Here is a 27,647-nt window from a genome sequence, read left to right as displayed (position 1 = left end):
TTGCAAACTGTTTCTCTACAAGGACTTTTATCTGACTACTGCAACGTGACTTTCCTCTTTGTCAGACAACATAGGCTGTCATCTTCTCCAAGGTCTATAAATTCAGGGACACTTTACAAATGAAAGCACGTTAAACAACAGAAAACCGAAAATGGACCAGAGCAAAGCAATAAGGAATTATAAACTAACTTTAATTGTATCAACAGGAAGAATTTCAAACCATGTTGAGAATTTATACTTTTAAAGTTTAAATCTAGTTAATATATTCTAACTGTAACATAATTCTCTAAAGATAAAAGGATTTGTGATGGCAAATGGACCGAACAATCATTTAGGTAGCATCTAGGAATGTTGCTACAATTACTTTACATAAATAGAAATCCATGTCTCTATTAGTAAGGTATCATATCTTAGAGTAAAAATTCACATAGGACAGGCTTATAAATATACATAACTCTCAAAATCAATTGCAACTGAACATTAGGTACACAATTATTATAAAACAAATATAACCCACCGGTGTCTATTTAAAGGCATAGTTTTTACAAAATAGCATTTTGTAGACAGTCTCAAAAAAGTATATTAATACTCCTGGAGCCAGATTGTCCCAGCATCAGCGTGTCTGTGGGAATAAGGCATGTGGAGAAGCTGCATTCACTCACCCAGGTGGCCGGGACATCGTACGTGCTGAAATGGTAACTATAGTGAACTAGGTGAACGCCACAACCATCACAGTCACCCTAGAGAGTCACTTACCCTCCAGAAAGATGGAACGGAACAGCTATTTGCCTCATAACAAGCATCAGTACATTTTAAGTGACAAATCTCAATGAGCTTGATGATTCACTTCAATGTTCAGTCTCCAGACATACTTAAAATCACACTAGTATAGCCACTATTTTTGTGAAAAGGAACTTATATCAGGTTATTAAATATAAAAACAAGGAAGTCCAACTTGTAACTAAAGAACAGAGTATCTGAATAAGGAATCTAAATACGAAATATGTATAGGTTCTATCAACATGCCATTTACTTAATTAACATTAGCCTTAGTTTCTTAACTAAAAGTATAGACAAGTCAAACTCAACAGTGATACTTTATACATTCTTAACAATTCATATCATGTTGAGTGGAGGAGGCAAGGCTTAATAAAGGAATCCTTTCTACAAACCAAATTCCTATAAACTCTAAGGTAGTTTTGCCTGTAATATGCACAATGTATCTCTCGGGTTTTCGAGTATTCAAGGGATCAGGAACAGAAACAATCCTGACAAAGACCTTCACAGGGGCATGGCGTTTATGTAACAAGTATATATACACACTGAGAATAATCAAACTGTCCACTAAACATACCCAGTTCTGTTTAGAGAAAAAGGATATACAGTACACTTATATACAACGAAGTATACACATCTCAGCATCTGGCCTAGTGAAGGAGTTCTCAAATATTTTTCCATATACACATCTCAGCATCTGGCCTAGTGAAGGAGTTCTCAAATATTTTTCCATGAGGATACATGAGGGAGATGCCATAGTCGTGTGTGTAAAACTCTCCCCTGGGCATAACAGATTTAGATAACGCTTAAAAAGAAATCTACAGGGAAATAAATTACTCTGAAACACTATAATGCCCACAAGAGCAATTCAATAGTAAAAGTCATTCATGATGGCCACAGCTTAGAGAAATTAAAACTTCTGCTTACCCAGTTCTGAATTGACTGCAACAGAGCTGAGCAGCTGAAACAGAGACCGCAGAGCCTAAACTTCTCTACCATCTGGCCCTTTACAGAAAGTTTGCGGACCCCAGGCTAGGCCTGAGAATGACACATAACCTCAGTGGCAATATCTTGGAAGCACAAAATCCAGAATATAGACAGTAAACTTAATTACAGAAATTGTAGTAAAAACTGTCTGGGATGAAAAATCCATCCCTGAGTTGTCCAAACTTTCCGGTGTCCTTAATGACAAACGCCAACTTAAGATCATTAAATATGGCTCCTGCATTTTGTCTGAAATCATGGTTATAAATTCAGCTTGGAGACTACAGTGGAGCAATAAGAGGGCATTGGGTTCTAAATGAGAAGACCTGGGGTTTTAGGCAAATCACTTTTAAAAATTAACTAAGACAAATACATTCTTCTAGTATTGTCCAATCTGTGTATTTTTTAAAAAAACCTATTAAAAGCACTAAATAGCTGATAAAGATTCTAAATGTTTTTGAGAAGAAAGTTATAGAAAGAGAAATGTACCTCCTTCCCCAAACAGAACTATAAAAGTCCTCCTACTTATTGTGAATCAGTAAAGGAGGGAAAAAGCACCTACCTAATTTGAGTGTGCATGGTGGATTCCATTTAATAAACACCTTAATGAGTATGCATAAAGACACGAATGTGTAGGAAGTCCTTTCACCTTCCTAGGCCTCAGCTGCCCCTTTGTCAAGTAAGGGCATTAGATTAAATGGCCAGCACTGGTCATTTATGCCAAATGACTAGCCTCAGTTTCTTCATCTGTAAAATTGGATTAATAGTAGAATCTACTTCCTGTGGGGATTGTGAGGATTAAATGGGTTAATCCACATAAGGTGCTTAGAACAGCACTAATAAACACATTTAGCTGTTACTATGGTTCTACTTGGGCATTTTAGGAAAAAAATAATATTGGTTAGGCATCTCCTCTGTGACAAGTACTATGTTGGAAAATGGGAATACAGAGATAAAATGGAAATTTATTCTCATATTAGGTAAAAAGAAATGAAGTTGAAGTCTACAGAATTTTAATTTCAGTGTGCCTATAAACTAACAATCCTCTGGAATGAGTCAAATGCTGTTCTGCATTCCTGGTTTGTTAGTTCTTATTTGCAAACAATAATTATTGTTCAGAATATCAATTAAGGTTCACTGCAGGGCAAAACAGAACCGACTTTCTATATGTGTTTCAAAAGTTCAGTGTTTGCTAAAGAACTGGTTTATGGTTTGATCACAAGTGGAAGAATATAAAAATGCTGGTCTGGCATTGTATATGAAATACAAGCCTCTGAACCAAACAAACTTGCCACGGAAGTACAGTTTCATCTACTTTTTTCTGTCCAACAAGTGTTTGCTGAGCGCCAATGGTGTAGCGGTGTCTGTTACAACCATGAATAGCAAGAAATGGTCCCTGCATTGGGGAGCGAGCAAGGGAGGGCGAGCAAGGGATTGCAGTAAAGTGTGATGGACAGCTGGATGGGGAAGCCCAGTGTGCTGTGGGAGCACGAGGTGGGGACTTAAACCTATCTAGTCCAGGGGACTGGAGGAACAAATACCGAAGATGTGCCCTGAAAGGTAAGCAGGAGATCAGCAAGCACAGGAAGTGGGAGACATCTGGGCACAGGCAACACCATGAGAGGGGAGTTGAGAGCAGCTGCCTTGCGTGGACATGGCAAGTGAGGAGTGGTGGCAAAAGATGTTTTGGGAGAGGGGCGCCTGGGTGGCTCAGTTGTTAAGCGTCTGCCTTCAGCTCAGGTCACGATTCCAGGGTCCTGGGATCGAGCCCCACATCAGGCTCCCTGCTCCTCGGGAAGCCTGCTTCTCCCTCTCCCACTCCCCCTGCTTGTGTTCCCTCTCTCGCTGTGTCTCTCTGTCAAATAAATAAATAAAATCTTAAAAAAAAAAAGGATGATTTGGGAAGTAATCAAAATGGACTGCATTTTACCCGAATGGCAATAAGAAGTCAGAGAAAGTTCTAAGCACAAATATGCAAGACTGGTCGTCAAAGTGGAAACAATTCGTGAAATAAATAGCTTGACCTGGAACGCAAGCAGATGAAAAATCCGTTGTGTTCCTTCCCTGCCTGCTACAGAGGCTAGCCTGTCTCTCTTTAGTCTTAACCTATTTATAGCTGAAATACCATATACATCAGAGAGTGAAGTATAAAAATATTTGCCTTCTTATTTACAAAGTGGGTGCTTGCATACGCTGTATCCTCACTACTGAAAAAGCATGATAGCTTAGAAGGTGTGCAAAGGCCACCCTCAGCCGGGACTGGAGGGCTCAGTTCCAAGGCCATGGCAGCGAGGTGGAGCCACAGACTTGAACCAGATGACCTGAGTTTGAATCCTACCCAGTTCTTTTGCTTACCTAATGTCATTTAACCTCCCTCCATCTGCAATGAGGATTATTTTTCCTACGTCACTTGGTAGACTGTGTGTCACAGAATCACAATGTTTTCCTTATTTTTGTACAGTTCCAGAATTTAAAAGTTCTCTCCCTACCCCCCAGGCGGACTTTCACCCTGACAGTGAATTTCAAGGATGGCATTAGAAATCAATCTCCAGTCTTGTTTAATCACAAAATCCACAAATCCAGCTCTAAAGCAAGCCAGAGGACTGCAAAACTCTCCAGTGGAAATCCATCAGCAACTCAATGACACCCATAGACTCTTTTCCTCTGAATGGGCTGTTAGCACAGACATTTGGGACAAAGGAACATTTGGGTTCCTTTGAAAAAAGGAGATGCATTAAGTCAAGGCATTATAAGTTCTGCTGACTGCTGGTCCAGTTTACAAGTCCAAACATGTTGAACGGAAACTCTAGGTGAATTCACTCTAGGGGTCATCTCCCACTTTCTGATTTAAAAAAGAAATGTCATCTTTAAAAAGTTTCTACTCCAAATCTCCACCATCTCCAAAAATGTTTATTTTCAAAATGCCTTAAATTTTTATTAAGATGATTTGTCTATTATAATACATATTTAATCATACTCAGCAGATGTCAAGTCTGACAACAGAATTAGCTGTAACAACACATGAATTGTTTAATTTATAAAATACAGTGAGAGAAGAGTCCAAATTCTAACCGCTAATAATGCCTTTTTTTTTTTATCATTAATATAGTTTTACATCTTCAGGAACACTCACAGTTCCATTCCTAACCTTTCCAAACAGCAATAAAAAATATTTTCTCAGAACTGCTCACTGACTGAGAAGAAATTTCCTCTTAGTATGGACCATTTTCTTATCATTATAATCTTTCCCATTCTCCCCATCAGCTGTGTAAATATCCAAATGCATTTATGGAAATTTGAAACTTCTTCTGCCTAAAAGGTTGATTGTGAACTAGGGCCATCCAGTAAAGTTCTCTTTAGTAATGCTCCAAGTAACTCTCCTGAGCTGTAGCTGGAAGAATAAAGGTTGTTTAGAAGCTGTATGCCTAGCTCTTTCTCTACCTTGTTATGTGTTATCTGACCAAGTAGCCAAGGCCACATGGTATGTGGGTCACCAAAAAAGGCAGCTTTCCTCGACCTCAAATCCCATTCAGTAAGGTGGCACTGATCATTTTCATCAAGCCAACTCAGAGATGTTTTGAAGCTCAAATAAGAAAACACATTTGAAAGTGCTTAGAAAAATTTTTAAGTACTTTCCAAAAGTATGGGATCAATATTAAACAATCCTCTTTGATTAGAAAAGCAGCTTGCTCTTTCTTCCAAAAACTGAAATCATAGGAGTCTTTTTTTAAATAAGAAAAGCTAAAATTATACTGCATATTCTTAAAAAATATATTTATACTAAAGACTTTCTAATCCATTTAATATGTTGGCTTTGCAGCTGTGTTTAAGGGGTTCCCATCAATAAGTAGAAGGTCAGGGCAACAATGAGAAGCAAACAAAATGGGGAGGAGAAGGTCTGATAGGCAGCTGATGGCATAAAAATGTCTTCATACTTGTAAATACTGACAACACGCTCTGAAGTCGGTGGTGAGTCTATGTCGTGTCGGGTGATAGAGCCTTTAAGAAAGAAAGAAAAAGGAAGGGGGCAGTAAAAAAAAAAAAAAAAAAAAAAAGATTTAAAATGATATATGCAAACAACAGAAAGATTAGACAAGTCTTTAGCATTGACTACATAAGCAGGAATTATAAAGATCTGGAATCAGATATTAGAGCTATCATCAGAATTCTCTGTAATGGTACATACATAGAAATAGAAAGAACATAGAAATTACCTAAATTTACCCCAGAAGACGGGTTCTCATGAATCCACACACCCACTACCAGAACAATACTATTGATCTTTCCATTTCACCCCACTCTGTTGCTTCCTAGTATTGTATGAATGCCTACTTTCAAGGTCTCTAATGAGTTCTCTCTTACTAATACCGTAAGGAGAACTGTATGTTGATTTCAAACAGTAAGAGCTACTCTTTTTTCCCCTCAGATATATCTTTTATATATGGGTCATCAGCCACTCCTGACCACGCCATACTTGCTTCTAGATGGAGGTCTCTGTCACCGTCTGTGGTCTATGAAGTGGTGGCTGGCCAAATCAGGCCAGAGAGTGTGTGGGTGTGCTGGGTGTGTGTCTGTACGGTTGAGAAGCAGAGTGAGGTAGCAGGAGGATTAAGATACCAAACAAATGTTTGGACTAGAGCCATTTTTTTTTAACTTGGTTAGATGTGTAAAGAGGGAAAGGCTGTGTACATGGGATGCTTAAAAAGCTGAAATTTGGGGCGCCTGGGTGGCTCAGTTGGTTGGGAGACTGCCTTCGGCTCAGGTCATGATCCTGGAGCCCCTGGATCGAGTCCCGCATCGGGCTCCCTGCCCCGCAGGGTCTGCTTCTCCCTCTGACCCTCCCCCATCTCTCAAATAAATAAATAAATAAAATCTTAAAAAAAAAAAAAGCTGAAATCTATTCACCGTGCCTGGCCTTCTGAATAAGCCACATGGAACTTGGGTTAGGGAGACCACAGGTGTGTGAGTTCAGTGCAAAGGTCTCCTTGGAAACAGGGCTCAGAGTGAGTGTTTTTTAAAGTCCTGTCTGCTAGGGAAGCCCTGCCAAATCGGACACGTTAATTCCCTGCTCCAGCCTCTGTGCTGGCTCCTGTTAGTGCAAATCTAACTCCTCAGGTCGGCAGAGATTTTTCTTTCAACAGATGCACTCCCCTCTCCCATCTAACCTAACCTCCCTCGTTGGTCATGGACATGGGCTCCTAGGCTTAACCATGCAGCAACACTGCCCTTGACGGAAACCCGATCCCATATCCCCTTTGAGCCTTAGCTTAAAGTGTAGCCCCTTTGAGAGACTTTAAGAGAACGGATAGGATTTGATCAATAGAGAGGGATTTAATCAACAAAGGATGCACAAGCCTGTATATGGGGTAGGACCATGCCTGTTCTGTTTGAGGACAGTAAGAACACCCAGAGTCTTGGAGGGCTAAGCAGGCAAAGAGGGATCAGACTTGAGGAGGGCCTGGACTGTTGGGTTATTATTCCATTTATGTCAGATGATGACTTTCCCAAGTACAGCACTTTCCAATTTGTAAAGGAACTTCAAATACTTGTTTTCATCGAATGCTTCCAGTGATCCTTTCAAGTTGGTATTCTCATCATCCCCATTTTAGACACAAAGAAATGGGAGTTCAGAATTTAGAGGAAGGCCAGGTATAGATATCAATGGGAAAAACCCGCACTCAAATCTAAAGTTTTGGGCTCCAAACCCCATCATTTTAAACAGGTCCATTTCTCCAGGCTGAGATATATGTACTGAAAGTACTCAAAGACATAACTGCAGATCCACTGCTGGGATCCTGGGAAATGAGCAAATGGGAAAGGTGTCACAGATCTGGAGGCATCCAAATGTTTTCCCAATTAGAAAAAAGCCAAAAAAAAAAAAGGGGGCGCCTGGGTGGCTCAGTCAGTTAAGCGTCTGCCTTTGGCTCAGGTCATGATCTCAGGGTCCCTGGATCGAAATCCACATTGGGCTCCCTGCTCATTGGGGAGCCTGCTTTTCCCTTTCCCTCTGACCCTCCCCCCTGCTCATGCTCTTGCTCGCTCACGCACGCTCTCTCTCTCTCAGAATGAAAAAAAAAAAAAGAAAGAAAGAAACGGCAAAGAAGGTATAAAATCTCCAGACCAATCAATGGAAACATTTTGAAGAAGATAAAAAAAACAAACCTAGATCACATTAGGCAACTGAAAGTGGATGAGCACACAGTAAAGAAAGACACAACTGTTAATAACAGAGCCAGAATGAGTTCTCCTACAAGCACCATGAAGAACTCACTTCCGTTCTTAGGCCGTTAGGCTTGATCAGCCAGGAGGACTGCTGAAGACACCATGTAACTTGACTGTGGCAGCCTCCAAAAGGTCTCATGATATCCTTGGGTCTTTGTGGGGGATCTGCTGAAAAGCCTTGCCACCCAAAGCGAGGTCATCAATGAACCGGCATCCACTGGGAAGCTGGTTAGAAATGCAGAATCTCAGGTCCCACCCCAGACCTACTGAAACTGCATTTTAATGGTATAGCCAGGCAATTCCTGTATACATTTAAATGTGAGGAGCAATGGGCTAAATTATAGGATAATTTGATGGATTTGTGACTACCAGAATAGTCATAAAGTGAACACTACTGGGACGCTTGGTGTCAGTCTCTACAGAAGTCTCCAGATGTCCTTTCCTGTTCAATATTTTTTATATTTAGGGCATAAGAGCTAAGAGCACTCACTGACTTTGGAGTCAGTCAGACCTAGGACTGAATTTTAGTTCTTCCATTAATTAGTTGTATAGCCTTGAGCAAGTTCCTTAATCTCTCTAAAACGAGGATGATAGTATCTATACCACTGTGGTGAGGATGTGGTGAGGAGTAAATGAGAATGTTGTGAGATTTAGCACATACCTCCACATATAGCAGACCCATGATCTGTTCCATTAAGCGCAGAGCTCATCATATACTACCTCGTACTGTGCCAACTATGTACGCATATTACTTGTCCATTTGTATGTCCATGTGTATAATAAGTCCATTACAACTTCCTAAAGGCAGGATCCCATCTCCTTTTTCTTTTACACTATCCAAAGGGCTTATTGCTCTCTTGACCAATAAATAATGAACACAAGCAAAGCAGTGTCTGGAGTTTAATCCAGATGCCAAAATGTAAGCTTACCCTGAATGGCTGGACCCCAGGCAAACAGATAATACCAACTCAAATGCAGATCGACAATTGTTTCATCTCTGGGAACGTTCACGGGGCGTTTAAATCTGCAGGTGACCCGATTGTTCTCAAAGACTCCTTCTTCATCTCTGGCAGGATTTCTCTGGATCTCCTTTGCCCACTGGCCTACATTATAAAAGTGCTGTATGCGGACCCTCCCATTGTCATCGTGGACACAGGCCATGACGTCATCACCACCCTGCCATGAAAAACAATGAAGGAAAGAGTCAAAGGTGTGTCTTTTACAAACGTCTCTGCTAGCAGAGAAAGAAATTTCACTCAGATATATCCATTTCATTATCTCTGCAAATTTGAAATCCCACCCTCCAAAATTATTTTTATTAAAAAAGCTTTAACCAAGTGAGGAAATTAGCATCGCAAGAGTGGACATCAAGTGCCTCCTGACATGATGTTCAAAGAATACATCACCAGCTATTTAGTATTCCTTCTGAAAACGCAAACCGAACCTAATCATGAAGAAACAATCAAACCCAAACTGAGAGTCATTCTACAAAAAATTATTATAAAAAGTATTTAAAAAATACTTGTATTCTTCAAAAGGGCCAATGTCAGTCATGAAAGACCACACACACACACACACACACACACACACACACACACACACGGCGAAGAAATGAATTCAAAATAAAGAAGACTAAGGATTCATGACAACTAATAGTGTTTCGAGACAGAATCCTAAGTCATAAAATAAGAATTTCTATGAAGGGTAGTATTGGGACAATGGGCAACACTGGAAAATGGGCACTATGTTTGATCATAGTATCATGCTAATGTTAAACTTCCCAACTTTAACAAATAGGTTGAATCTCCAAAGTTTCCAGAAAATGATGAAAATAGCAGCAGCAACAGCAGGGGAAAGAGCTAAAGCATGTGTGGCAAAATGTCATCACTTGTTAAAAAAAAAAGTTCTGGAAGTAGACAGTGGTGATGGTTAGCCTGTGAATGTGATTAACACCGCTGACGTGTACATTTTTAAATGGTTAAAATGGTAGATTTTACGTCATGTACATTTTACCACAATAAAAAGAAAGTTGTTCAGTGAATCTGGGTGAAGAATATGTATTGCACTATCCTTGCAGATTGTACATTTTACATTTAATTTTTTTTTAGGATTTTATTTATTTCTTTTTTTTTAAAAAGATTTTATTTATTTATTTGAGAGAGAGAGAATGAGATAGAGAGCATGAGAGGGGGGAGGGTCAAAGGGAGAAGCAGACTCCCCGCCGAGCAGGGAGCCCGATGTGGGACTCGATCCCGGGACTCCAGGATCATGACCTGAGCCGAAGGCAGTTGCTTAACCAACTGAGCCACCCAGGCGTCCAGGATTTTATTTCTTGAGAGAGAGAGCGTGAGAGAGAGAGAGAGCATGAGCAAGGGGGAGCGGCAGAGGGAGAGGGAGAAGCAGACTCTCCGGCAGAGCAGGGAGCCCGACGCGGGGCTCGATCCCAGGACCCTGGGATCATGACCTGAGCCGAAGGCAGATGCTTAACCGAGCCACCAGGTGCCCCCTGTACATTTAAGTAAAAACAGGTCCAAAAAATGGGGCACCTGGCTGACTTAGTCAGTGGAGCATGAGACTCTTGATCTCAGGGTTGCAGTTTCAAGCCCCACTCTGGATGTAGAGGTTACTTAAAAATAAAATCTTAAAAAAAAAAAACAACAAGCCCAGGTCCCCAAAGTTAAAGGTGTTCATCAACCGTAACAAATGTATCACTCTGTGGGGGATGCTGATAATGGGGTAGGTTATGCATGTGTGCGGGCAGGGAGTATATGGAAATTACCTGAACCCTGTACTCAATTTTGTTGTGAACCTAAAACTGCTCTAAAAACGAAGTCTTATTTAAAAAAAAACCAATAACGTACCGTTTCAAAAAAAAAAAATTTAAGGCTATTAAAAAGGGGTTCCATTTTGCTTTTCCTTTACACCAAATTTTGAAAAAATTTTCAGCTATGCTTCTCCTTGGAACAATAGAAGAAAAGAGACTTTTCCGTTAAAGGCCTTCAGAAAGCAAAATGTCAAACACAGGGGCACCCAGGTGGCACAGTCGGTTAAGTGTCTGACTCATGGTTTTAGCTCAGGTCATGATCTCAGGGTCCTGGGATCGAGCCCTGCGTCAGTCTTCGTGCTCGGCAGGGAGTCTGCTGGAGGATTCTCTCTCTCCCTCACCCCTCCCCTGCTCATGCTCTCTAAAATAAATAGATAGATCTTTAAAAAAAATGTCAAACAAAATTTGAATGCCCTTACTCAACCTCCGTCCTCTGAGCGCCCTAATCTTTTTTTTTTTTTTTAAGATTTTATTTATTTATTTAACAGAGAGAGACAGTGTGAGAGAGGGAACACAAGCAGGGGGAGTGGGAGAGGGAGAAGCAGGCCTCCCTGCAGAGCAAGGAGCCCGATGCGGGGCTCGATCCCAGGACCCTGGGATCATGACCCGAGCCGAAGGCAGACGCTTAACGACTGAGCCACCCAGGCGCCGCTGAGCGCCCTAATCTTAACAGCTGCACCCTGAGAGCAAATTTATTCTAGGACAGGAAATGGTCAATCGCATTGCAAGCCAGCTTCTGGGATGGCACACACCTGTTTCTCTCACTGACCCTAAAGTAGGAGATGAGACATGCAGATTCATATCCATGCAGTCTTACCAGTTAGGCCCATTGTCTTATTGCCTGGACTGGCTTTGGTAGAAGCTCATCCTTCTGGTGCCCTTTCCAAGAACAAAGCCCCCAGGGTTCTGACTGCTTAGCCTGATCCCCCAGTCTCTACTTAACACCCACTGACAACCTCTCTCCAATCCACTAGCAAATGCTGTCAGTGCTACCTTCAAAGCATATCCCAAATAGTGAGCACTTCTCAGCACTCCCACCACGGTAAGCCTATCTGAGCTGGCCTCCACTCACTGCAGGAGCCTCAAGACAGCTCAGGTGAAAAGAAGAAGAAGGCAGAGCAGCAGCCTGTGCAAAGGTACAGGGGCCCAAGAAAGTCTGGCTGTCTGGGAAGCACCCTGGCACAGTGAGGTGGCAAATGATGGTATCAAAGAGGGAAGAGGGAAGAAGACAGCAGAGCCACAGAGAGAAGCAGAGGTAAGCGACGGACCGCTGCCTGGGATCTGCATGCCCTGCCTGGTCCTGCTCGTCGTCTCTGGTCTTTCTGAGGTCCAGCAGCGTTCTTGCCCACGCGTACTGTGCAAGACTGAGCTGTTGGACTTGATTCTTCATTCCCCAGTAGTACTATTACATACCTGCCCCTTCACAGGGCCTCTTGGGCCTGTGTAGTAGGGAGTGAACTTCCCTATCCCTTCATTCCAGGCCTGGCTGTGTGACTTACTTTGGGCAATGAAATGTTAGCAGATGGGACGAGAGCAGAGGTTTGAAATAGGCTTGGAGGGCTCTTGCCCTTCTGTCTCTGCCATGAAAACCAGATGCCTTGGTAGCTGCTGGTTCCAGAATGATTAGAGAAAACCCAAATCCAACTCATGGGCTGGAGCCAAGCCCAGCTAAACCCTAGCCAACTCACACACACGTGAACAAGAAATAAATGCTAATAAGCCATGTGGTTTGGAGGCTTTTCTTGCAGCATCACTGTCATAATAACTAATAAATGCAGGTACCACGAGATACCTCATATTCCCATAACCAGCCCTTCTTTTTCTGTTTAAGCTAGCTTGAATTTTTTTTCACTTGCAATCAGAGAGCCATAACTAATATAATTGTTATACTGCTTTTATCAATTTGTTTCCCTTGCTTTGAAAAAGAAAATCAATTGCTAGAAATTCACACATTTAATAGCGGCATGGTGGCTTGGAAAAACCATGCCCATTTTCCAAAATCTAAAGTAGCACAGCAAACTAAAGAAAAAAAAAAACATCTTTTATCATGATTTGCATCTTACCATTTTCTTGTCTGAAGAGAATCCAACTGCTACCCAGCCATCTGTGTCAGCACTCAGCTCAAATTCCACATCGGCCCCGATCATCCGGTAGCTAAGGAAGTAGTCACACGTCTCCGCATTACAGCCTGGCTTGCCGTATCTACAGGGTAGATCAAAACACAGCACTGCTGCTTCATCTTCTTACTCACAACACATTAAGAAGGCAACAGTGTATCAGGCAGAGTGAACCAAGATTACCAAGCAAATGAGATCTTTGCTACCAGGGATCTGAAAACCACAGTTTCACTTGGGAGAGATATTGGGAAAGATCTGCTCCTTTTTATCTACATACAGCCTGAGGACCAGAGATGGGAAGGGGCTTGCTTGCATAGTGAGTCAGTAGCTGCTGGAGGACTTGAACCTGGGCCTGCACTCCTGGCCAGTGTTCTCAACATTATATTAGAGCTTCTCAGGTAGTCGTTATTATACTGAGTTATTTCTGAATCCCTTTCAGAGGAAGAAATTCTCAGAGTTAATGAACTGTCTTTGTGAATTAAATATATACCAGTTCTTCTTTACTTAGAAATTTTCATACAACTAAATTAACAAAAACTTACAAATTAAATATAAATTAAACTACAAACCCAGGAACATTTAAATTCTCAGCATTCATGTGATGGATGGTGTAATCTTACTGAAGGTAGATTTTGCTTACCTGCACAGGGTATATCTGACTACACTGTGCAGGGCCTCTTGGATGAGCACTTTCTTACTACTAAACACAATTTCACTTTCTTCCACTCTTATCTGTTTGAATGGTTGCAAAACCCTCATACGTACATCAAATGAATACCTCATCTGGTATTCACTGAGCATGAATGCATCATTTATTTATAAAATCTGCCTTGGCTCTATCAGGCTATCACACAATTACAAATCAGGACGCCATAGTACCGAACAGCATAAACTGGTTATCCAGATAATCCGATTATGCATACATTCATCATTTTAAGGGGCATGACTGAAATGGAAACACAAATTTAAATTTTCTTCCAGGGGGCTTGTGGATCCTTTAAGAATCGGGAAGCCCTAGTGAGAGGGACATTGTTTTATGCCATTTACAGAAAACTGTAGCAATGGGTGGGACAAGGGAAGCTCAGGTGGAAGTTATCTGAAGGAACAGGGCACAAAGCTGCCAAGCACTGACTGAAGAGGGAGGCAAGGAACATGCCAGGCAGGGACCCTGAATGGCTGGGAAGAGATGTGAGCTCAGGACAGTGTAGAACTGGGTAAAAACGCTGAATGAGTGTAAGGAAAGCTAAAGGAGGAACGAATAGGCCAGAAAACAAGTCCCGTGAAGCCAGCAGCTACTGAAATTCTCTCCCTTCTCAAAAATGTCCCCCAGTCACCAGACTTAACATTGCTGGCCATCTTCCTCAATAATAGTATTATGTGGATTCTTAAAAATTCCTAAGAGGGGCGCCTGGTTAAGTCCACATAGGGCTCTCTGCTCAATGGGGAGCCTGCTTCTCCCTCTGCCCCTGCCCCCTGCTTGTGCGCTCTCATTCTCTCTCTCTCTCTCAAATAAATAAAATCTTTTTTTCAAAATTCCTTAGAAATACGCTTGTAATCCACAGAAAACTCAAAACCCCTTTATTCGATTTTTTTTCTCCTTAGGCCTTGAGCACTGAACAAAAGAAAAAAACATTCAGAACTTTCAGAGCAGTAACCATCACAACTTTACTCAAGGACAATTTATTTTAGGAAATAACAGTTTCAAAGAGGAGGAGAATTTTCCAACAAAGCGGAGCTGTCTGGCTGGGAGGCTCACCATCTTTACTAGTGTTTGCTAGCTCCAGCCCATCATGTCTTATAGAGCACGACTAGTAATCACGTGGGGACTTCCTAAACCTGAGATAACAAGCTTACTACAATCATCAGTGTTCATGACTAGTTAGTATCATCCAGATACCCCAAAGTCATGACTCTTTATTTGAAAGGGAATTGGGTCTTAGACACATCAATCACAGTCTGTCCCGCTCACAGCCCAGCCAGTAAGACACAGCCCATGTCACCTGATTCTTTTTCATACAGCCAACTGGTCAGGAGTAGACACCTGGGCCAATGGCAGTATGGTCATAAATGAAAAACCAGAGAAGGATGTTCCAGTGCCAAGGAGCATTTGAGAGCTTATGGCCTCTAAGACTGAAAACTAGGGTAGCCATTGGAAACAGGCTGAAGCTATGAGGGGGTGCAGACCCCTGATTAGAATGAGCTATACGTGACTGAAATACTACCTTGAGAAGTAAATCAATGCCTTAGCCTTAAAGTTATCCAACTCGCAGATCTACCAACCTAAAGCATCCCTTAGTTTTTCCACAGTCATCCACTTTGATTTTGGCAAATGGATCCACAGGAGGAGCAGTAGGGAAAGGGTAACCTAGACAGTGAGAATAAACAATGGTTAGAAAATCCAGCAACAGCTTCTTTCCAAGGAGAAATTTTTCTTTCTAATATGCTATTTTCTACATGTTGTCTAGAAATGTTTCGGGCCTCAGAAAAGGGCTTTGTGTAAGCCTAATCACCCTCTTCATGAGGGGAGGGTGTAGGGCACACATCTTTGAGCCAGTCTTACATGTGAACTGAGAATTATGTGGCCTTTCCATCCTTTTACCGGCAGGGAACCTGAGGCAGAGAGGTGGCATAATTTCACACAACCACGGGCTCACCACCATCCCTGAGAGTGTGAACATCACGATTTTCATACAATACCCATGCTTTAGGAGGAAAAAAAAAAATCAACAATGAAATATTTGTATATCTGATATTTTCCATGTATACCTATACACAATAACAGGATTTTCCCCTTTCTCTGAACTTCCATTTGTCATTAAGCTGTACAGGACATTTCCCTAGCTCACTAAATTCTTCAAACACAATCGTTTCTAACGGTTGTGTTAGTTAGCTGAGTATTTTTCTTGTAAGATCACTTCACATCCTAATGCATTCAACCACACACTGAAGGGTACGCCTGCACTGTGCTTCCAGTGTGTGACAGCAAAGATTTTTCTCCTCGGCTGTTAACTCCATGCACACGGGAACCACGTGGGGGCCATCTTGGGTTCTCTGTCCAGCGTTGTGCTTGGCACCGGACGCTGACTACATGACTGTCAAATGAATAAATAAAATCACCCACAGATATTAGGCAATGTAAATAAATGTAAACTTGAGGCTTTGTTTACTTTGTTCCATTATGATGTTAGGAAAGATGTTGATGTCTGGAGCCAATGGCCAAGAAAGAATTCTTGAGACGTCTTTGGTGCAAAAAGGTGGTTTTATGAAAGCATGGGGACAGGACCTATGGGCAGAAGGAGCTGCACTGGGGTCGTGAGGAGTGGCCCGTTACGTCCTTTCAAGTTGGGAGGCGGTTAGGGAAAGCACAAGCCTCCCAGGTATTTTGGAAACAAGGTTTCCAGGACCTTGAGGGGGCCAGCTATTGTTAGGACAAGGTCATTTATTACCGTTTAGTAAAAACTCAGTCATGAGACCCTTCAGACGTATTATCAGTGGGTCATATGCTTGGGTGATGATTGCCAACATGTATCTTGGTGGGTAGAGATAAAGGAAGTTTCCAAAGGAACTTGTAAATGTCAAAGTAGACGTACAGGATCCTGGGGCTCAGGCCCTTAGCAAAGTACTAACATCGAGGCAGCTGAGTTCCTAGAGGAATGTCACTCTGCCTATTTCAAGGACTTGTCAATGGGCTATAAGTAGTAAGGAAATTTAATTTTTCTTTTGCCTTTGTTTCTCACGTCATATCAGATTATACTTTAAAAAAAGCCACGAGGCTACACTTTCCTGACACACATCTGTATACTTTGGACAGTTCATTTCTACTACCCTAGATCTTGATCACCTGCTAAAATACAGCCCTAGCTGCTTTTTACCATCTTTAAGTAATTGGGCCAAGTGTATTACTTTTTCTACTTTTATGCTTATTTTATGCTGAGTCCTCAGTCTACTTTGGTACTCTAGACTGAGTCTGGCCTCGGATGAGTTTTTTTTCTCTTAACATGTACTGAGCAACTGCTTAATGGTACGAACTATGTTAAGCATCTTCATATATGTTCTTATTCTTACTAAAATGCTGAGGCTATTTTTTTCTCAGGACATTTATCCAGGAATGCAATGACTACTTATGTTTTAAAAATTCTATAGGTAACCGGGGCACCTGGGTGCTCAGGCAGTTGAGTGTGACTCTTGGTTTCAACTCAGGTCATGATCTGTGTCCCCGCCTTGGGCTCCGTGCTTAGCGGGGAGCTTGCTTGAGATTCTTTCTCTCCCTCTGCCCCTCCTGCTCACACAGTCTCTCTCTCTCAAATATTTTTTTGAAAAAATTCTATAGATGGGGCGCCTGCCTTCGGCTCAGGTCATGATCCCAGGGTCCTGGGATCGAGCCCCGCATCGGGCTTCCTGCTCGGCGGGAAGCCTGCTTCTCCCTCCCCCACTCTCCCTGCTTGCGTTCCCTCTCTCCCTGTCTCTCTCTCTGTCAAATAAATAAATAAAATCTTAAAAAAAAAAAAGAAAAAATTTTATGGGTAACTGAAAAAGACAGTCTCTCATAGTGTTGCGTCTCGATTTCCCCATCTTCTTCTGTTATCCTTACCACTTCCTAGCATCTAGAATAATACTTTGGCATATAGCAGATTTCCATCTCAATAAATGCCAGTTATCATTACTGTGGGATTACTATTAAATTTTGTAAACTGGACTGAGAACTAATAACCGTTGGGTAAGATCATCTATAGAAGAATGGTTTCTAAGCTCTAATTACGAGCAAGCTTTGGAATAAAACTCATTTATTAATGTACCAAACTACCTTATTAGCATTGGCAAATGGCTTTTCAAGGCTTTTTTGGCAGTAATTTCCTCTTCTCTTTTATGCTTCTAAAACTTGGAATGAGAACTTGTTTTGCCAAATGCATTTGGGCATATCTTATTCTCTTGTTTTGTAAGATGTTGTATAATAAAGAATTTGACTGGTTTTTGTCCCTGGTCCCTGGGAGAGAGGCTCCGAATCCTTGGAACTTCCCAGCAGGGCTGCTTTGTTATTCATGAGCCCCTTGGGATCACACCTGAGTTTATGCTAAGAGATGAGTTGACTCAGGATGGGGGCTAGTCTCCAGAAAAACCAACCATGTGACTAGAGGTTTGGGGCTGTCAGGCCCACCTCCAGGGAGGGTTGGGAGGCTTGGGAGGCTGGGGACTACATTTAATGATGTAGCCAGTGATTAAATCAATAATACTTATGTAATGAGACCCCAGTAGAAACTCTGGACACAAGCTCAGTGCTGCTTCCTGGTTGGTGAACAAACTAATACTGGCGAGGGTGACAAGGCCTGATTCCATGAGAGGGCATAGAAACTCTGCATTTGGGAGACCTCCAGACTTCACTCTATGTGTGTCATCACCAGCTGTTCCTGAATTGTATCCTTTACAGTAAGCGCAGTGCTTTCCTGAACTCTGTGAAACATTCAAATGAATTACAAAATCTGAGGTGGGCTGTAGATAGCCCCAGGATTTGTAGCCAGTTGATCTAAAGTGAGAGCAGTCTTGTTATAGACCACCCCCTTTAGCTTGTGGGGTCTGAGCTAACTCTGGGTTATTAGCACCACAAATTAATTTCACTATACTAGTTGGGTTTGGCAGAATAATATTAAGCACAGCAACATTACAACCTTTCCCTGAATTTAAATGACCTATTTGGCATAAATTTAGTTTGGCCCGCGTGCCAGTATTTAAGCTCCTGTCTCTGAGCTACAACCCCAGCCCTCTATAGGGCTGAGCACTCTGCAAACCACATTTCTCCTTTGCCAGTTGGCTGGGCTCTGCTGAAAGGAAACATTGGAGGGAGGCTACGAGGCAGGAGGAAGGAAAGACCATTCCTTCCTATTGGATTGCTGTCCCCTACACAATTCCTCGGTGATCCTGCTTCATCCTTCCAGTGGCAAACTGGTTCCAGCTTTTTATCTAAATTCCCCTAACCAGCCTTGTCATACCCTCAAAGGAACCAGCAGCAGCTGGGCAGAAAGCCCCATTCTCAGGGGATGGGCTGCAGTTTTGTGGGGGGTCTCTTGGCTGAGCTTCTAGATTCTCACAGCCTCAAGCCCTGCTGTGTCCTAACCCCTCCCAAGCACCCCAGTCCCAGGGGCAGCAGCTGCTTCCCTCCATTACTGTCTCTGTGCTTTTTGTTCCTCCTGTCTCCCAACATCTACTTAGATAGCTCTCTGGGCTGGTCATCCTGTTTAAAAAAAAAAACAAAAAAAAAACTTAGAACTGGTTTCTTTCTTTCTGATCGGATCTTGATGTAAACAGACTGAATGGATTAATCCTTAAATACTGACACGGTGGATCTGCAGGATGGTATCAAGTGGTGGATAGCAGCCTTTCTCTTGGTAACCAGTTAGAGAGCAGTGTCGTTCAACGGGATGTCTGACGCGCTCTGTACAGTTGCACTGGCACGTTATCTTGATGGCAGAATTTTAATTTTTAAGTATGTAGGTGCACCAAATTAAACTGATGACATTTCCTGGTTTCTGGGACACTCGTATCAGTCTATGTAAAGCCCATCTTCTATTTTTCCCTAATCCGATCCTAAACCCACTTTCCTCCTGGTCTAGAGTATGTCCTGAGTATCCTTCTGCAAAGGCTGCAGGTTTTAACAAAATGAGCACTCGGACACATACACATCTTAGAAAAGCAGTATTTTACTGTGATACACTGAAGGGGGGGTGGGGGTAAGTGTCACCTCTGTGCTAGCTCCTCAAAGGGCATGGAACTCCGCCTGCCCAGGGTGAGGTCTGCCTTACCGCAAAAATCCTTCCATGTTCCCAACAACACCATCCTGAAAGTCTTGCACGATTCCCTTATAAAATAATCACCAAAGTGCCTTTAGCAGAACCTGGATCTACCATGGAGGGTCCAGGCCCAATTTTTCACTAAGCCAACAGGGCCACCCTGCCATGCTGCCCACAGCCGCACTGCCCTGGCCATCCCCTGGCCATGCACAAGGTCTGGAAGCATCTGAGCAGAGCAGACTAGCAAAGGCCCCACCCCGACTCACCAACCGCCACCCTTACATTTATTTCTATCTGTGTGTGTGCTCTTGAAAACTAGACGGCTTGGGGCGCCTGGGTGGCTCAGTTGGTTAAGCGACTGCCTTCGGCTCAGGTCATGATCCTGGAGTCCCGGGATCGAGTCCCGCAACGGGCTCCCTGCTTGGCGGGGAGTCTGCTTCTCCCTCTGACCATCCCCCCTCTCATGTGCTCTCTCTCTCTCTCTCTCTCTCTCATTCTAATAAATAAATAAAATCTTTGGAAAAAAAAAAGAAAACTAGACGGCTTGTATGTGCTTTTAATCTGCCTAAACGACCCCGTGTGGTACATCTCGTTCTATTTATTATTTTCCTTTGGAAATTTATCCCTATCTGTAAACATGAGACCTGCTATTACTTCTGACTGAATAGCATTCTGTGATGTGCATATAACCACATTTTTTGAAGTAACCTCCCAATTGCCTTAATGTTTAAAGAGCCTTCAATGTTTGCTTCATCAAATAATGAGGAGATGAAGTGCCTTACATATGTTTCTTGCAGACATATCCAAGAGGTTTTTGTTTTGTTTCAGTAAACCCCAGAGAGCAATAGCTGGGTCGTATCTTTATTCCACAAAGCTCAGTGAGATTAGTATTCAGACTAACAGCACCAGTTTACAATTGCATCCACAGTGCATGAGGTTCCTATTCCCCACCCCCCACTCTTGCCTGTACTTGATATCATCCGACATTCTCAGTATTTTAATTTGTATTTCGCCAAGTACTGGTGGGGTTAAACATCTCTTTGTATCTGTATTAGCCACTTGGGTTTCCTTTTCTATGATGTTTATATACATAATCTTGGCGCCTTTTTTTAGACTTGGTTTTCGGTCTTTCTCATGGGAATTTATGTGTATTCTTGATACTAACTCACTGTAGGTTTCAGATGCTGCATTTTTTCCCCCTTCTAGTCTGCCACCAATCTTACTTTTTTCCATAATATTCTTCCTTGGACCAAAATCTTTAAATGTGATGTAGTTAGGGAAATAATTTTTCTTCTTTCGGTTTGTGCTTTTAGAGCCTTGTCTCAGAGATTAATCTCCATTCTAAGGACATGAAGATCTTTCCCTACACGTTTATTTATTAACTTTGTAGTACGGCCTTTCACGTTTGGACCTGACACATTTGGAATTTATTTTTTTTATACGATGTGAAGAAAACAGTTTTATTTTTCTCCCTACATTGACTCAATTTTTCTCAATGCCATTTACTTAAATAACTCATCTTTTCCCTAGTGATTTATGAAGACACCTCGATAATTTACTGGTTCTTAGAGGAACACAGGTCTATTTCTGGATTTTTCTGCTCTGTTCTCTGGTTTATTTGACTGTTCCTGAGCCAAGGCCACACTATAAGAATTACTAGGCTTTGTAACATATCTCAGTAATTCACAGAATTTGATTCTTCCATGCAAAGGATAGATACTAATTTGTCAAATTCTGTCCCCAAATGCTGTTGGGCTCTTGTATGGAACTGCGGTAAATGAATAGATGAATGGGGGCAGAGCTCACATCTTTATACCAAGTTACTCTTTCCAAGATCATTGTATATTTCCCATTTATTCCTTTTTTTTATACGACACTTAACAGTTAAAATTTTTTCTCCACACAGGACCAGGGCATTTTTGTTAGGCAAAATTTGGAATATATACAGATTTTTGTTGCTATTGTAGATAATACCTTGTTTGGACATTTTCTAGCTTATTGCTGCTACAAACAAAGAGAGATTTTGGTTTACAAATGCTGATCTTGCCTATGGCGACCTTATTGCATTCTCTTGATGATGGATCTGTTGATTCTTTCCGATTTTCTATGTAAATACTCACATCAAGGGAGCTAAAAAACATATTTGCACAAAGACTTGTACACAGGTGTTCATGGCAGCATTATTCATAATAGCCCAAAATGGGAAATAACCCAAATATCCATCAGTTGGTGAGTATCTGTGGTTTCCTTTCTTGTCTAATTCCCAGACACTCTCTGTTCCTCTTCTGCAATCCCTTGAGCCTGTTTTGCCACCCTCCACGGGGTGGTTAATGGCTTCTGGTGTGCTATTTATTGCTTCTAATTGACTGCTTGGCTCACAGCCCTCAGGTATTAATTTAGTACTTGATTCCTTGAAGTTTTAACCAGCAACTGTCTGTTCAAATCTGAGAACTACTACACCAGCCTCTTTCACTTTCCGAACGGCCTGAATCGTTGTTTCTGCTTATCAGAGTCAGAGAATGAAGTACGAAGTCGAGGGGCTTTAGAAAATGGAAAATATGGAAAGATCCACACACATGTGAATGGCCATCGTGCAAAGCTTTCTCCACGGCACTCCACCAGGAGGGAACCCGCAGTTCCCCACTAACTGCCTACCCCATTGGTTCCAAATCCCTTTCCTCAAGTCTGCCCACCAAAACACCTCATTGAGCCTGTCCCACTGTACTTCCAAGTACAGCAGATCAACAGGGACCCTCTATTCCAAAGAGCTGGACAACTTGCACCATCCCATCCATAAAGTTAATTAACAAATCTATGTAGTTCCCTGCTACTTTCTAGCTGTGTGGTTTTAACTATTTAAATTTTTCTGTGGGTCAGTTTTCTGAACTCAAAGTGGGGCTAATAGCAGCACCTAAGTCAGAGGTTTGCCGTAAGAATGAAAGTTAATATGGGTAAGGAACTGAGAACAGTACCTGGTGCACAGTAAGCACTTACTGAAAGTTAGCCGCAGTTAGTGTTATTATCAGACTACATTCATGGAGGATACAGAGATAAATCAGATGTAGGCTATTTACTTTAAAGGACTTGCAGACTGGCAAGGTGATGAGTTAGGTATCCACATACAATACATGTACTTGTAGGAAAAACACAGGCAGATGAAGGAATCTGTGCCCTTTTCCCCAAGCTCTGTCCTTGTCTCCGATAGTCTTACTAGCTCTTTCCCGAGTAGGAAAAAACGTGGTTGGAACTTGATTAGAAATGGGCCACATTTTACGAGTGGTCAGATCACTGTGCCTTAAAGATAAGCAACTATGAATATGTTCCCTCTTTTCCTTCCAAGGCAGAGTATGTTTCTAGGGACAAGTCAGTTACCACCTTCCATATGGCTGGCTAGTAAGGCTTCAGGGCATGCAGATCTTCACGGCAGGGAAAAGAGAGCAGGAGGCTTTACTTGGGACGTAACACTAAGCCAAAAACACCCAATTCAGTTTTTTCAAAGAAACCTCAGAATAGAGTATTTGCCCGTAATCATGAAGAAATCTGTTTTACATTCTGTTGTTCTGAATATATAGATTCTGTGTTAAGAACCTCAAGAGGAAGAGGTATGAATGGTAAGATTCGAGCACCAGGACCCTATCCAAACTCTTGATCATAGAGAGCAAAAAGGGTCAATGGCAGGGTTAGATTGTATGCTGCAAGAGAATATCCTCCCTTAATGGCAGGGGATGGGGAAAAGGAGAAAATCAGGGAAGGCTCCCTGAAAGAGGTAACAGTAGTGTTAGGACTATAAAGATGAGTCGTATAGGCTAAGACAGGGGAAACCTTTAAGAATTCTGAAATCTAGCATAGTTAAGGGGCGCCTGGGTGGGTCAGTCAGTTAAGTGTCCAACTCTTGATTTTAACTCAGGTCATGATCTCAGGGTCATGAGATGGAGCCCTGCAATGAGCTCCTTGCTGGGCATGGAACCTGCTTAAGATTCTCTCTCTCTCCCTCTGCCTACGCCCCTACCCCTGCACTCTCTCTCCAAAAAACAAAACAAAACAAAACCCTAGCATAGTTAAACCAAAACATAAATTTTTAAAAATGAACATGTTGAGGGGGCAATTAAAGATACCAAATTAGCCAGTTTTCAGCACTGGCTTTGGGAGTCTTGGGCTATCAAGACACTGGAGAAATGGTTTCTAGACAGAGTGGGTAATAGTCAGTGGGCTCTCTGGAAGTTTCAGTGAATTCTCCATCTCCATTAGTTTAATTTCCTTCTTTGGATTTACATACCATCAGGCCATCTTTTCATTGAAAACTCAAGCTATTGGCTACTTTGAACCTGAGAAGGGGGTCCCCTGCATAGAGGAAACACGTAGTCCAATCACTAGAAAAGACAGCCCCATTTGTACTGATAGAAAGAAAGAGTAGTTTTTAGGCTGCCTGGGTGGCTCAGTCAGTTAAGCATCTGCCTTCAGCTCAGGTCATGATCTCAGGGTTCTGGGATCGAGCCCCACGTCAGGCTCCCTGCTCAGCATAGAGTATGCTTCTCCCTCTGCACCTCCCCACCCCTCATGCTCTCATGCTGTCTCAAATAAATAAAATCTTAAAAAAAGAAGAAGAAGAAGTGAGGCGCCTGGGTGGCTCCATTGGTTGAGCATCGGCCTCCAGTTCAGGTCATGATCCCAGCGTCCTGGGATTGAGCCCTGCCTTGGGCTCCCTGCTCAGCAGGGAGCCTGCTTCTCTCTCTGCCTGCCACTCCTCCTGCTTGTGCTCACTCTCTCTGTCGAATAAATAAGAATAAAATCTTAAAAAAAATAAAAAAATAAAAGAAAGAGTAGTTTAAAGGCACTATTTCTACCTCTTCATTTGCCACTTCCTTCAAAATCAATCAGGGTCCCTCCTTTCTCCACTGAATTTATCCCAGGAAAATTCACCTCTCATTTCCCAAATCCATCAACTATTTCAAGCCTTCACGCTACTGGGACTCACCATGGCTTGGGACACGGCATCCTGACACCCTCTTTCCCTTTACTTTCTGGGTTAGAACATCCACCTGGGACGTTTCCTGGGTCTGCTTCTCCCACTCTGGCGGTACGCTTTAAGGCAATATCACTGATTATTTCTAAGGATCTTGAGAAAATCTCTATTCAGGATCCATAGGGCTAAAACCCAGGCCCAGGGTAATCTAGTAGAGGTGCTGCCCCGGAGAGGCTCAGCCCACAAACATCCCCACTAGCACCCACCAGCCAGGTGTAGGGTCTGCATTTGAAGATAGTGAAAGTGCTGGAGAGAAGAGAAGAAAGGACAGTGAAAGCCCCGGGTAAGCAAAGGGGAGGAGTAAGAGATGACTGTAAAAGGAAGCTGGGCCAAAGAGAAAATTCCAGACAAAGGAGTTGAAGCTTCATTCAGTGAGCAGGTTGGAACCATCATGGATTTCTGGCGGTTAGAGATGGAGCCTCCGGCTGCATGTGCAGACCAGGTGAGAGGGGCAAGCAGACAAACCAGGGATTTGTACACACATTGCATGTCCTGTTGCCCTGTGGGGTCACCTCACCTCAATGCCCTCCCTCTTCTGGCTCATCAAAGTCTTTCATACTCCCTAGCTCAACTCTATAAAGCCTCCCTGATGGCTTCAGCCCCCTGACGTCCATGTTCATAAAACCGTCTGGACTCTACAACTAACTTCTTCCTCTCTGTATATACAAACGGACATACAGCATCTGACCTTGTTCTCCTCCGTCTGTGAGGGACATGTGCCCAATGAGAATATGAGCTCTCGGGTGCCACGCGTGAGTCACCTGGCAGCGCGCCGGGCTGACGACGAACAGAATAAATATGTATTAGATCCTTTCAGAAACAGATGGGCTTTGAAATGTTTGTTCGTTTCCAGGGTGATAGATACTGCTTCGGCTTGTCTGTCCCCGTCCCTCCTCCTCCCTGGCCACATGGCTGCTCAACTAGAAGACTACATTTCCTAGCCTCTCTTGCAGCTAGGACATAGTCACGTTCTTGCCAAAGGAATGTGAACAGCAGTGACCTGTGCGACCAGGCTAAAAGGTAATGGCTTGTCCTGAATTTCCTCTTCCTTTTCCTCAAGCTTGAACAAGGACATGCAAGCAACCCATCTTCTACCACACCGATGAGGACAAAGCTTTACTGGATGGTGGAACAAGATGGACTGACCTTGTGGAACAGAGCTGTCCCAACTGCCCAGACCAGTCAGGTTCATGTGAGAAAAAAAAATAAAGTACCTTATTTAAGCCACTATATGTAGGAGTCTCTGTTTCAGCGCTTGAACCTCTACCCAACTAATATATTTCCCCCAATCCATCCTTTCCATTCCAATACAATAATTGCAATTTTTTAACTGGGCATTTGCCTCTCAGCTAAAAGGCTAACTTTCCCAGCCTCCTTTGCATTTACATGTGGCCACACTGTGGCCAAGGAAGTATAATTGTTACATGGGACTTCTGAGTAATCTCCTTATAAAGTAGTTAGTGACCTTCCCACTTTCTCTTTCCCACTGTCTGGATAGTGAATGTAGTGGCTGGAGATCAAGCAGCCATTTTGGACCACGAAGTTACATGCTAAGAATTGTGAAGAAGCAGAAGACCAGGATCCAGGGTCTCTGATGAGCATGGAGCCTCCAATACCAGCCCAGACTCCCTACTTTTAGATTTCTTTACATGACAGAGAAACTTCTATCTTATTTAAGCTATTAATGTGTGCTTGTTGTATACAGCTAAACCGAATCCTTCATAACAAATATACCCAGCATCATATCAGTTGCGGGGACATTTCAACCCCAATTTAATTCTTGCATATTCCTCTTAGCATAAGAATAGGAAAAATCACTACTTTCCAAACTGCAGAAGCAGCCAGTTTCCATTCCTTCTACAACAGAATCAGCTTGGCTTTTGTGCTCACTAAAGCAACTCCACAGGGAGGTCTGTAGCTGAAAAACACCTAGTCTCTGGGCCCAGCAGTCCTCAACAATGGTGGCTCACGGTAGGGAACTCTTAACACGTGTGATAATAGAAAAGAACTGGGATGGAAGCGGGCACGGAAATATGCCCCAGCTCTGATGGCAGGCAATCAGCAAGAACAGAACGCTGAAAGGTTAGGGCACGAGTCACTGTAAATTTAGGTCAATACAGACAGGGAGAAAGTAAGAACATCACTTTAAATTGTGATTTCTGCTTCCCACCAGCTTCCCTGATCTCACACACCCCAGGCCAGATGGCGGCCTCCTCCCCTAGCACCTGCTACCCCAACCCCGGACAGGGAGAGTGGAGGCCAGACGCCAAGAACTGGGGAGCCTAGGCTCAGCCCCACCTGTCCGCAGCCTCCCAGGGCTCGGCTGACCACCTCCTTCTCCTGGCCTCAGTGGAAGGCGCCGACAGCTCTTCGGGTGCTTCCTGCGGGCCGGCGGGGGTCTGAGCAGTGCGCTCCCCAACCCAGTCTCGCGGTCCCAGAGCTACCTCCGTTGGCCTCCTTACCAAACCGCCCGTCCGGCCCTGCTCCCGCGGCCGCCTCGGTCCCCCGCCCCCACCCCGCGTCCCCCTCTCGCAGCCTCACCCTCCTCGGACAGGTAGCGCAGGTCGTAGAACTCCCCGGCGAACGTGCCGTAGGAAGAGTCGTGGCGCGGCACCGCCTCGTCGGCGCCCGCGTCCCCCCGCGCGCGGCCCCGGGGTCCCCGACCCCCGGGGCCCGCGCCGTCGTCTGCGGGGCTGGCGGCGCAGGTGCCGGGCCCCGCCAGCAGCAGCAAGAGCAGCGGCACCCAGGGCCCCGGGCGCTGCCGGGGCGGTCGTGCCATCGCTGCGCAAAGATCCCGCAGCCAGGCCGCTCGGGCCGCAGCGGGGCCGCCGCGGACGCCGGGCCGGGACTGCGCCGCCGCCGCCGCCGCCGCCGTCAGCACGCGCCCGCCCCCGCCCCCCGCCCGCAGCCCGAGCGGC

At 43.5% G+C, this 27,647-nt stretch overlaps 1 protein-coding gene across 1 annotated transcript; it reads right to left on the bottom strand.

Moving 5' to 3' along the window:
* Window positions 1-170: 170 nt before the first annotated feature.
* Window positions 171-27,568, bottom strand: FRRS1L (ferric chelate reductase 1 like). The gene is made up of 5 exons (XM_027616643.2): window positions 27,271-27,568; window positions 15,205-15,289; window positions 12,871-13,009; window positions 8,913-9,159; window positions 171-5,760 (listed from the first exon to the last, which is right to left on the bottom strand). Exons 1-5 carry the CDS (start codon window positions 27,506-27,508, stop codon window positions 5,588-5,590), a joined length of 882 nt encoding a protein of 293 aa, XP_027472444.2. The 5' UTR covers window positions 27,509-27,568; the 3' UTR covers window positions 171-5,587.
* Between the last annotated feature and the right edge of the window lie 79 nt (window positions 27,569-27,647).

Source organism: Zalophus californianus, chromosome 13 (assembly GCF_009762305.2).
Source record: "Zalophus californianus isolate mZalCal1 chromosome 13, mZalCal1.pri.v2, whole genome shotgun sequence".
Classification (NCBI taxonomy): Eukaryota; Metazoa; Chordata; class Mammalia; order Carnivora; family Otariidae; genus Zalophus; species Zalophus californianus.
Note: the sequence above shows the minus strand (reverse complement) of the source record. Positions and strands in the feature narration are given on the sequence as shown.